The sequence below is a fragment of the Citrus sinensis genome, chromosome 6 (genome assembly GCF_022201045.2).
Source record: "Citrus sinensis cultivar Valencia sweet orange chromosome 6, DVS_A1.0, whole genome shotgun sequence".
Classification (NCBI taxonomy): domain Eukaryota; kingdom Viridiplantae; phylum Streptophyta; class Magnoliopsida; order Sapindales; family Rutaceae; genus Citrus; species Citrus sinensis.
In genome coordinates, this window is record NC_068561.1 from 9387306 (window position 1) to 9399865 (window position 12560).

The 12560-nt window shown below is 27.7% G+C and overlaps 1 protein-coding gene across 2 annotated transcripts; it reads left to right on the forward strand.

Annotated features, from left to right (window-relative positions):
* Positions 1-3798: 3798 nt before the first annotated feature.
* LOC102624848 (purine-uracil permease NCS1) lies at positions 3799-5912 on the forward strand. Of its 2 annotated transcripts, XM_025093334.2 has the most exons (2): positions 3799-5502; positions 5582-5912. In XM_025093334.2, exons 1-2 carry the CDS (start codon positions 3982-3984, stop codon positions 5609-5611), a joined length of 1551 nt encoding a protein of 516 aa, XP_024949102.1. In that variant the 5' UTR covers positions 3799-3981; the 3' UTR covers positions 5612-5912. The 2 variants fall into 2 exon arrangements, with proteins under 2 accessions (XP_024949102.1, XP_006493005.1); XM_006492942.4 differs by having other exon boundaries at positions 3802-5912.
* Positions 5913-12560: the final 6648 nt, after the last annotated feature.

The window sequence follows — 12560 nt, forward strand, 5'->3', positions numbered from 1 at the left end:
TAATACACTTAATTTTCTATACATTCATGCACATAAAATTTAGCCTTTTATAGAAGAAATAATGAACACGTTTATTGTAATTTTTTAAAGTGCAATTGGTTTCCACAAAACTTGGGCTTTGAATTGTTGAAGTGGTGCAGCTTGTGACAATTGTCAGTTGTGGAAGCTACCTTGATCACGCTTGACTTACTTTTAGACACATGGCATCAATGCGATACAATTGATAAAAAAATTATCTAAATGTACATAAGATTGGTAATGGGACAAGACGGGTTTATTGACCTTGGTCCTGTTTCAAATAGTAAATCAGAATATAAAAAAATGTCTTGATCTTGATCTAATTCGAATTTCCAATTATTCTAAATTATATGAATTTTCGGTCATATGCTATAGATTTTATTACAAACGATATGTCATAAATATATTTATCATACGATTATTACTGACATATTATATATATAACTAAAATGACTTGTCATACATTTTGATCCACATGTCAAATTCATGACTTGTTTAAAAACCCAATTTTTTAGATATTTGAGATTTCATTCGAAATTTTAAAACATTTTGAATCTTGATTTAGATAGTAAATTGGGATAAAATGTATTCCAAATCCTATCGCAAATGAGTCTGTATCCTAAATCCGATTGGAATTCGAAGAATTTTACCAACTTTTTACCAAAGAGTTGGGGTATATGCCATTGACCCTTCGTCATCAATGACGAATTGCATTTGGTGTGGGCTAAGGATGGCAATTGTGCCCGCAAACCCACCTAAATATGTCCGCCAAAACCTGTCCGTTGCGGATAATTTTACTGGTTGCGGGCGGGCTTGATATTACAAATTGAAACCCGCACTTGGATGTGGGTGGATTTGGTATTAGCCCAATATCCAGCGGATCCCCACATGGATACCCGTTAGACCCGCAATATTATTTTAAATATTTTTAATTTAATTTTAATTGAAAAAATATTTAAATCTAAAAAATATATAAAGAAAATAATGCAATTATGCAAAGTGCCAAAAAACCAAAGTATAAACAAGTGTAGTGTGTATAACAATGTAAAGTGCCGAATAACCAAAATATTTTTGTATGGACTATTTTTCTTTAACTTAATGCATGAATTATTTCATTATTATAATTTGTTTTTGGATTAATATTTGAAAAGTATTATTCTTTGAAAAATATTAATTTTAATCATTATTGTAGGCATCATGTTGGATGGGTGCTAATGATGGTGAATAAAATGAAGATCTTCTCTTAGAGCTTGTGTTGAATGATAATATGAAATGTAATTGTTATTTTTAAATATTAGTTTGTGGTTTTTTTTTTAATGGATTTGTGTATTTTATACTTAAATTTGAGAATTTGTGTTGGATTGATGTTGAAATTTTAATTTTTTATTTATATTGGTTAAATTTAAAATTGAGTATGTTATAGATTTTCTCTTAGAGCTTGTGTTGAATGATAATATGAAATGTAATTGTTATTTTTAGATATTAGTTTGTGGTTTTTTTTTAATGGATTTGTGTATTTTATACTTAAATTTGAGAATTTGTGTTGGATTGATGTTGAAATTTAATTTTTCATTTATATTGGTTAAATTTAAAATTGAGTATGTTATGTAAAATTTGAGATTATTATTGTAAATTTATATATGGAACATTTGTTATTTTAAATGTACAAACCCACAAAAAATCTGTCAGATACCATTGCGGGTTTGGTAATTGTCAAAACCCACAGCAGATAGATTTTCTTAAAAAATAAAACCCGCTACGGGTTGTGGGTAGGTTTGATAATTTAAATTTTGTGCGGGTTTGGTAATGATAAACCCATTGTGGGCAGTGCTCGTTGCCATCCCTAATGCGGGCAGTGGCATAATTAATAATAATTATGAGTGTATATTATTTTTGGTTGCCCACAAATATTTTGTTGCCACTAGCGAAGGATTCTTAAAAACTCTGCTGAAAGAAACACGGATCGTAGTGCCCTAAGCCACTAACTAATGAACATTTATAAGACGCTTTGGCAGTCTGATGTAATTTTAGTTTAAACTCACACGTAATTAATATAAAATATGTTACAATATAATTAAAATTTTACTAATTTACAATAAGATGTCTACAATAATTAACTTTAGTACCTTGGTTAAAAATTAATTTTAGTATTTGATAAATACTTTTTAAAAATCACTTTTAATAAAGTCACCCATCCTACAGCAGGTTTGAAAAGTAGGAAATGAGTAATTTTTCAAAATCTAATTTTGAGAATTACTGTTATACTTAATTCAATTCCTTATATTTCCTTATATGTATTATAAAAATGCAAAATTGTCTTTATTAAGTAGGAAATAAAATCATTAATTTTAAAGAGATTATTATTTTTACCAATTATATTGATATAAAAAATAAAAAATAAAATTAATAATATGAAATATTTATTTTAGTTATAAATTATTATATGTATAAATGTTTAAATAAATTTTATTCAACATTATCTCTAATTCAATTATTATATTCTTACAATAATTACTGAATACACATGATTGATTATAAAACTCACAACACTTTTAAAGATAAATTTTATAAAATATTTAACTGATTCTCTTCACAACTGATTATTTTTATAGTTATAGATAACAATATTTATTTAAAAGTTCCAGCATTACCAAACTATCCCTTAGTCAATTTTCGATTATGTCGCATAGCATATATATCTATCTTCACTAATATTGAAAGAATTTATTTATTTTATCCATATATATCTACTCTCACTTATACTCCAATGATAAATTTATCATACCCACAATTACATAAGAAAAATGTCTTTCAGCATCCAATTGTATAGTTGGGGTGAGGAAATGAAGTCCTGGCACAAAAGCTAGGACTGTTCTTACCATTGGGCCAAGGGCCTGGTGGCCCGTAAAATATTATTTTTTTCTTATAATTTATGTTCTAAAATTTGAAAACGTATATTAATACAAAAATATAATTATTTTCAAAAATAAATATCTTTTCTGCATCTTATTTTTTATTAACATTTAATTTTATTAGTTTTATAAATCATATTAATATTAAAATTATTTTGTATTATATTTAAAATATTGAATCTAATCAAATTTTAATGACATAATATAATACAATTAATGTAAGATAATATATTTTGAAGATATATATGTATTTCTAAATTCAAAGCATCTGATATTAATAAAGGACCTCTCAAAAGCGATTTTAAAAAACTAAAATTTAATTTTAATATTTGATAATTCTTTTCAAAAATCAATTTGAATGTTTGATAATTATTTTTAAAATCACTGTTGGTAAAATCAACTCATATTATAGTAGATTTTAAGAAGTAAAAAAGAGGTAATTTTTCAAAATCTAATTTTTAAAATCAATTTTATATTTAATATAATTTCACATATGTCCTCACATATATCATAAAAATTTAAATTATCCTTTTTCAATTAAGAAATAAAATTATTAAATTTAAATGAATTATAATTATCACCAATTATATTGAGATAAAAAATAAAATTTATTAGTTGAAAATATTCATTTTGGTTATCAATTATTACATATACACAATAAAAAAATTATATATAAATAAATATTATTTAATATTATGTACATTTCAATTAACATTAACTGATTTTTTTCACAAATAATTATTTATACGATACACTAATAATTATTATTCTAAAAATTACAACATTATTATTAAAAACGCCAGAATGTCAAATATTTTTTTCCCGGAAGAAAAAAGGTACAAGTAAAATTAATAAATATTAATTCCCTAGCAACAATCTGCCATTTTCCTGATGATCCAATAAAAATTTAGTGCGCTTCCGTACTCCATCCCATACAACTTGATCATAATTGAAACTGACAACTCGCTCGACTCACCTTATCTCAAACAAACAGACACCATTGATTCTAAACCTGAATCCCAGGCCCAGCTGAATCTTTTTCTTCAGAATAATGGTCTCCAAATGTTTCAGCATCAACCTCCATCACCATCTTCAACTTTCCCTCCCTGCTGCAATCTCGCCTAAACCAAATAGACCCTCACCCTGGCAACTGGCCAATCCATCTATATTTTTAGCTACCAAAATAACCACGTTCCACAAGTTTTGCGGCAGTTTGACGAGGGCAATGCCGTTGTCATCCACTGAATTCAATGATGACTTGGAGCCTCATCTTACTCTTAGAAATGAAGATCTGAAGCCATCAACAATCAACGAAAGAACATTTTCTTGGTGGGAAATGGCTAGTCTTTGGATTGGTCTTGTTGTTGGGGTGCCATCTTACTATTTAGCAGGCAGCTTGGTTGATCTTGGAATGGCTTGGTGGCAAGGAATTGCTACTGTTGTTGCTGCAAATGTAATTTTATTGGTGCCATTGGTGCTCACAGGCCATCCTGGAACGAAATATGGCATCCCTTTTCCAGTTTTAGCAAGATCGTCATTTGGGATTAAAGGTGCTCATATTCCTACTCTGCTTAGAGCATTGGTTGGCTGTGGTTGGTATGGTATTGAAACTTGGATCGGTGGTGAGGCAGTTTTCCTTCTTTTGCCAAAATTTATAAAACAATCTTCAATATTGTCACAATCTTTACCTTGGCTTGGCACTTCTCCTTTAGAATTTGCATGTTTTATTGCCTTTTGGTTGGCTCAATTGGCCATTGTATGGAAAGGAATAGAAGGAATTAGAGAGCTTGAAAAATACTCAGCTCCAATTCTTATCATACTCACTTCAAGTTTCCTTTTTTGGGCTTATGTCAATGCTGGTGGATTTGGTCACATGCTCTCGAAATCATCCAAGCTTTCCTCTTCAGAATTTTGGTCACTCTTTTTTCCTTCACTCACTGCAAATATAAGCTTTTGGGCTACTGTTGCACTTAACATACCTGATTTTACTAGATATGCCAAGAGCCAAAATGACCAAATTTTGGGTCAAGCTGGTCTGCCAATTTTTATGGGAGCGTTTACTTTTGTTGGCCTAGCAATAACTTGCTCTACACAAGTAATTTTTGGCCGTGTTATCTCTAGTCCAATTCAACTGCTTGATCAAATTGGAGGGATTACAACAAGAATCCTTGGTATTATAGGCATTAGCCTTGCCACCATTACAACTAATATTGCAGCTAATGTTGTGGCTCCCGCAAATGCCCTTGTTAATCTTAGCCCTTCAATATTCACTTTTAGAAAAGGAGCTATTTTAACTGCATTGCTTGGAATTGTTTTTCAACCTTGGAGACTTCTTAAATCAAGTGAAAGCTTTGTGTACACATGGTTAGTTGGCTACTCTGCTTTGTTGGGTCCAATTGGCGGCATAATTTTAGCAGATTACTATCTCATTCAGGGGGCGAAATTGAGCATCAAGTACTTGTACTCGTTGAATCCTAATGGAGCTTACTACTATTCAGGAGGCTACAATTTGGTAGCAATCATGGCTTTGAGCATTGGGATTTTGCCTGTGATTCCTGGTTTCTTGCAGAAGGTTGGATTAGTTGTTACAATACCAAATTCTTTTGTTGTTATTTACAACAATGCTTGGTTTTTCAGCTTCTTCTTGGCAGGTTTTGTCTATTGGGTTCTATCACTTTTGAGAGGAAAACAAAACTCTCCACCATTTGAAGACCTTTTGCCTTCTGCAACATAATTTTAATTTGCTTTGTATATAGTGTAACAGGATACAGTACTCTTGAAATTGAATGTTTGATTCCCAAATATCTCACGTTTATGATTAAAAAAAAAAGGAAAAAGGTATAGAAATGGACTTGATGTTGGTTGACGTTAATTTGCACTTTATGGTTCAACAAAGGGCCAGAACAATCAATGCTGTGTAAAATGGATTGTTGGTTTTCTCCTTACATGAGATTTTATTTGAATCTCAAATACTTCAGACAATTTTTCCTATAAACATTTTTACGTTTGAATTGCCAATATATTTGCGCAGCAAAATTCATTGTGCATTTGTCTTTATTTGGACCCAGAACAATTTCACACCCCCTTTAAAATCTTTATAAAACCGCACATTTATAATCATACAGAAGAAATTATATAAAAGAACAAATATGAATTTAGCTAAATTAATATGTTTTTACAATTATAAATCATGAACCCTCCAATCTTTAAACTATATAAATAATTTTTTAAAATTAAAATAGTTTTGAGGCAATAAAGTAATAAAATTATATAATGATAAGATTCTTATTATAAAAGAATATTTTTAATATTTAATTAAATTCTATTGTATCATTTTTTATAATTTTCATCAAAATAAGATTTATGTGTATGTGTTTGTGTGTGTATACACATAAAATAAGTGGAGCTCCATAAGAACTTGGAAGAGGTGTTCTGAGGTTCACTCTTTTTTCTTACAGACAATTGGATTGTTGTGTTGGGCTGACCCAGGCCCAAAATACAAACTTTCTAGCTTCATGGTGCAACAGGCACTATGTGATGCCCTCCTTTTGTGAGGATATTTCTCGTTTCTTCAACTTTCACAGTTCACACGACTAATTCCAAGGAAATATACATTGGAATCTTTGCAGTTTTTAAAATTTAAATGAACTAGCAACTTGAATAATTAATCAATTAAATTCTCCTTAATTTTCTTTTTGTCACATAGTTCTATCTTTGATTTTCTTTTTATCACATAGTTCCTTTTTCTTTTTATCACATAGCTCCTTTTTCTTTTTTCTTTTTTTTTAAGCTTTGACCGATGTGAACATATGGTTAATTTTGCTATTTTACCTTTATTATTTAAAAGAATCAACATTTGCTTATAAGAATGTGTGCTATTTTGCGTTATTATTTTAACCATTTAATTTGTAACCTAAATATAATGTAAAATTTCTGAGCAGAATAGTACATTTCAAGAGATATCGTTAATCAAGAAATACATACTTTTAAGTTCACTTAAATATTAAAAATAATCAAATCAATAAAGCAGTACTAATAACTCAAGCTATTTTACTTTGTGGGTTTCTTTGTTCTCGAAACAATTTTAATTTGCCATGAGATTTTCTGTGTGGAAAGTACAAGAAATACAAAGTAAAGAAGCAATGACAAATCTTAAACGGACAAAACTACTTTGCAACCGTTGTACTAATTACCAAACACATAAATTTGGTATTTTCTTTAACAATCCCTATTATTTTCTATAAATAATAAAAACTATAAATTTTAAAAATTTTATGCAATAAGGCCCAATTAAAATATAATAATTTCAAATTTTTAAAAAATCTATTTGGTTTTTTCTTTAGCAATCCCTATTATTTTCTGTAAATAATAAAAACTATAAGTTTTAATAATTTTATGTAATAAGCCCCAATTAAAATACAATAATTTTCAAATATAATAATTTTCAAATTCTAAAAAATTTATTCGTTCTATCTCCTACTTAAATAAGTTTGTCCTACTTTAAATCTTAATTTATTCATTATCAAACATATAATTCTTCTAAAACATAAAAAATAAAATAAGAGTCTTCTAACTACATAAATTAGATTAATTTCTTAAACACAAAATCCCAGAAAAATAATACTTGAATTTTCTCAAAAGAAATATATTGTGTTTATGTTTCCTTCTTTACCATTGTAATACAGAAAAAAAAAGAGTTTTATCTTACTTTCTATAACAATATCTAATTAATTAGAAGCTGTTGTATGCGATTAAAGACGGTGAGCTAGGTTTACTTTACTAAAATTTAATCTTAATAAGGTGTTTGGTATGAATAAGTAAACTAAAAATAATACAGCTTATGCTACCAAATTATCATGTGATAATGATTTTTTTTTCACCCTAAGGAGAACCTAGAATAAGTTTTTAAAAATAAATTTTTGTCTTATGTTAACAACAGAAAATTAAAATGTTACGTTAGAAGCCTCAGAAGTTAGTTAATTTTAATTTTTTTTAAAGTTATTCTCCCATAGTATATTAGTTTAAATTATTATTCATTCTTTACAATTTTAAATTTAATTTTTTTTATAATTTTAAATTTAAGTAGTAGAATAAATATTATATAATTTATTTGTTTTCACATTAAATAAATAATTGATCAGCTTCATACGTATAATAAGGTATAAGTGATTTTACGTAATTTCAAATTTACATATAGAAATTTATTATTTTGAAAATATTATTTATAAACTCTATAATGAAATTTAAATGACTATCCAAGTATTTATTTATTTTTCATTTTAATATTGTCAAAATTTTTATAAAACCTTGTCCAATCTAGTATTACACTAAAAACAAGATAATATGATTATAATCCAATTGATATTTTAAGTAGGGAGATTGCCAATTTTCCACCTACAGTAATCAACATATATCATTTTCCCCCCTGCTGTTTTTATAATAGCCAAAAATCCCCCTGATAGCATAAGTTTACAATATTACCCTTATTTTCAACTACTCTTTTATTTTCATTTATTATAAATTAAATAAATCACATGAATAGAAACTAAATAAAAAATTAAGTATTAAAAACAAGAAATATATGTTTTGATATGAGAAAAAAATTAATAATAAAATTTTTTTCTTGCACTTATTTATTTTGTGAAAATTTTCTTATAATAAATATATAAGAAAGTTATTATAAAATGATATAAAACTTATTATAAGAAAATTTGAATGAAAAATAAAAATTTATTATAAGATAAATAATAAAATATTTTACCTATACTTTTAACATTTAATTTTAAAATATTACAAAATGTTTATTATAAGAAAATGTTCACAAAATAAATAATTACAAGAAAAAAATTTATTATTAATTTTTTTGCTCATATCAAAACATATATTTCTTGTTTTTAATGCTTAATTTTTTTATTTAGTTTCTATTCATGTAATTTATTTAATTTAAAATAAATATAAATACAAAAGTAATTAAAAATAAGGGTAATATTGTAAACTTATGTTGTCAGAGAGGTTTTTGGCAATTATAAAAATAGTAGGGAGGTAAATGATATATGTTAATTACTGTAGGGGGGAAAGTGTCAATCCCCCTTTTAAGTAAATGAGAGTGGAGAGTATTTTAGTAAATTAAAATAATCCATCCATATTTTTAATATATAAATATGTTCATTTATCAAATTACCTTTGACCCATATAATAAAATATTTTTAATGGACTAATGTGTCAAAATTTTAAAACTTAATCTTTCCTTATTTTTTAGTAAACAGAAGGGACTATATCGTTAATAACCAAGTAAGTACATCCATGCCGTTAAAATAACTTTGTAACTCCTTGGTTGAATCCAATGGTTAGATCACAAAAAGACAAAAGATAGTGTATGAAACCACAGTTACATTATAGCTGAACCCATCTTAAACGTATCAAAAGCTTTGCGAAAAATAGTCGTACCGTAACAATAATAAATGATTTTGAAGCTATAACCGTAGTGAAATGCAAGAATACACACCACTCAAGTAAGCTCAATTCTCGTGGTTTTTTAAAGAACTCAAATAATCTAGCAATTTAACTAATCAATCAGTTAAATTTCCTCTTTTATTTTTACTCTTTATTGATTAATTCCTCCACTTACTGTCTTTGACAAATAATGTTATTTGTCTGGGTCCAGCTACTATACTCATGGGGTTTGTTACCTCATTCTTTTGTCTTTTTCAAATTCACCGTTGGATTTAACGTGAGAGTTGTATAATGGTTAGATGTGATTATTGGGCCCTTAATATTAAAAGCCCTTGTTGTTCATGCAAAATAAGAAAAATCAAAAGTTTTACAATTATGACATATAAGTCCACAATATTTTAATTTTTTTTACTCTATTGAACTAGGTTTTCAATTAAATGACTTATTCTTACATTTATTAATATCTATTTAAATTAATAAATTTACTTATTAATTAATATATTAACTAATTTATTACATAGTTAAACTATATAAATTATTTACTAACCATAATTGATGATAAATATAAATATGATTTTTTTTAATTTAACACTGCAACCAATTTCCTTTCACCCATGTGAATAGGGTTCAAACCCCATATCTTTTTTATTTTTTTTTAAACAAGAGATTTTATATGTCAAGTAGATGGAATACACAAAATACGAAAATAAATTTAATTTGATATTCTATGTAGGTAATGTATTATTATTTTTTTATAACATAATATTTAATTAAGACACTAAATTATTTAATTATGTAGTAAAAATATTTTAATTTATTAATGATAATAAAGTGTTAGTTTATGAATTTGTAAAATTATTTTTGTTTGTTTGAGCAATGAGTTTTGTATTTTTGATTGAGTTTTTGTCCTAAAATAAAAGGAGTAAATTTAATTGTACACTTAAATAAATTTAATTGAGTTTTTGTCCTGAAAATCGTGACTTCCATAAACATTAATGCAACTGAAAATTTGTAGGTGTGGGACTAATATGTAAAAATTTAAAAGTTTTTAACTTTTTTATTGTTATAACAAATTACAGACCTCCATTCTTAACATTCAATTAATTTCATTTTTCCGAAAAAAAAAACATATTTTTACTTTGTTACCCTTGCCATGGAAAAAGAGGGGCCAAGATCAATCTGACGAGATCAGAATGGATATGGGAGAGATGTAGTCACATACCATCAGAGAAGGCATAAGACCGATTGAAGAGAGGATTCTCCCTGAGATTGTGAGCATTCTGAAGAGAGAAAGATTATGTTTCAGCTTGTACACACTTTCCTTGTGAGAGTTTGACTTAAGCGCTGGAGTGCCATTTAAAGGTATACGCAGCTGTGCTTTGAATCAACGAGCTTAAGCAAGTTCTTCGCCCGTTCTAAGTTGCGTGGGTAAATTATTCTCAATAAGCAAATGAACCAATAGAGATAAAATCTTAGCGAAATCATTTCATGTAACTGGTAACTCTCTGTCATCATCCCGACTCCAGACGACGAGGAAGCATCAATTAGGATTTCGGAGTGGGTTAAAAAAACGTTGCTAAAAAAAATCGAAAAATTTCTAGATCCGATCTGAGCATGTTTTTTTTTTTTTGAAACTGATTAAACATCAGGTTACTGTATTACACAGAGATATATACAACTGCTATGACAGCAGGTCATTATACTGATATTTACAATCAGATATATATATACATGAGACTTATATTATTACATTTTTATTTTTATGAAATACATGCCCATCCAAATACCCCTCACGGAGGAGGGATGTCTCTACTCCACTCGCATTTCGCAAGGGAGAAAGACATTATAAGAAATCTCCACACAATTATGTTTAATTGAGGGAGGTTGAGTCCGTGGGGATCTGAGCATGTTTTTAAGCAGCTGGCCCGGGCTAAAAAAAACCACTTATCCAAGTTTAAAAAAATCTAGATTTTATATTTTATAATATTATATATTTATATTTTTAATTTATTTTAAAATTTTGTTTTAATAAAATTGAACTTGAAAATACAAACTTTAAATATCTAAAATTTTAAATATATGTAATAGATGAGACAAATAAATATAATTATTTAAAATAATATAAATTTTATAACATTTTTAATAAAATTCGATTTTAGACCGAACCCCGAACTAATCAAGTGAAGCTTGAGTTTGGTCTGGCCTCAACCCCAAATTAGATAATGCCTAGCACACACCACTCGGATTTGGTGCAGCTATGGGCTAAACATATATATTTTAACATCCTACATTAAAACGAATAAAAGGAATTATATGTATATGAAATCTGGAAATAAGGAGGAAAACAGCTATCGTTACATGACTTATTAAGAATCATGTGACAAGTATTGAACTACGAGATTAACGGCCACCAAATATTTAAAATTAGAGGAGCAACTAGATTGACAACTAATGATAAATATCCCTTAAATTTCATTACATGTTATGTATCTTAACTATATCACAGTAGTTTTATTAAAATATTCATGAATGGTTCAACATTAGAAGAAAAAATGATGACTAGCTGCCCCTCCATGTATAGATGTGGGATTAGGATCTTCTTCTGATATGATCTGATCAGATTTGATTTTCTTCTTATTAAATTTTATTAACATGATTGATGGTTAATAAATTAAAAAATAAAAATAATTAAATCTTAATCACACATTAGTACTAAGATATAAGTGGTACAAGACCTGTAAAAAATCAAAAGAGTTAAAAGCAAGAGAGGATTTTAATCCATAGATGTGAATAAGTCCTAAAAAATTTTAAAGGGCTGTGATTTATAGTATCTGAGAGTTACTATACTCCATTCATCGAATGGTTATTTATTTATTTTATTTTTTGATAGTGTCCGGTGGAGTTTGTTGCACCCAATATTAAAGAAAAAATTCTGTAGAAAATGATCTGGAGTTGCTGCAAATCTAAATCGTAAATCTGGATTCATTGGTCAAATTGATATATGCCAAGATCTTAATTTATTTCTGGTCGAGTGAGGGCCCTTCGTTTGTCAGCAATAGCCATCCCTTTCTGCCAAGGTAATTCGTACGTCCGTATCCACAGCTGTAGTTATGCAAACATATCAGTCAAACACACTGGCATGGCCCGGTTAAGTGTTCGTCTAATATGGAGATGAGG

What these genes read in the sequence shown, in the direction of transcription:
- LOC102624848 (XM_006492942.4), top strand. Translation starts at nt 3,982, where the DNA reads ATGGTCTCCAAATGTTTCAGCATCAACCTCCATCACCATCTTCAACTT.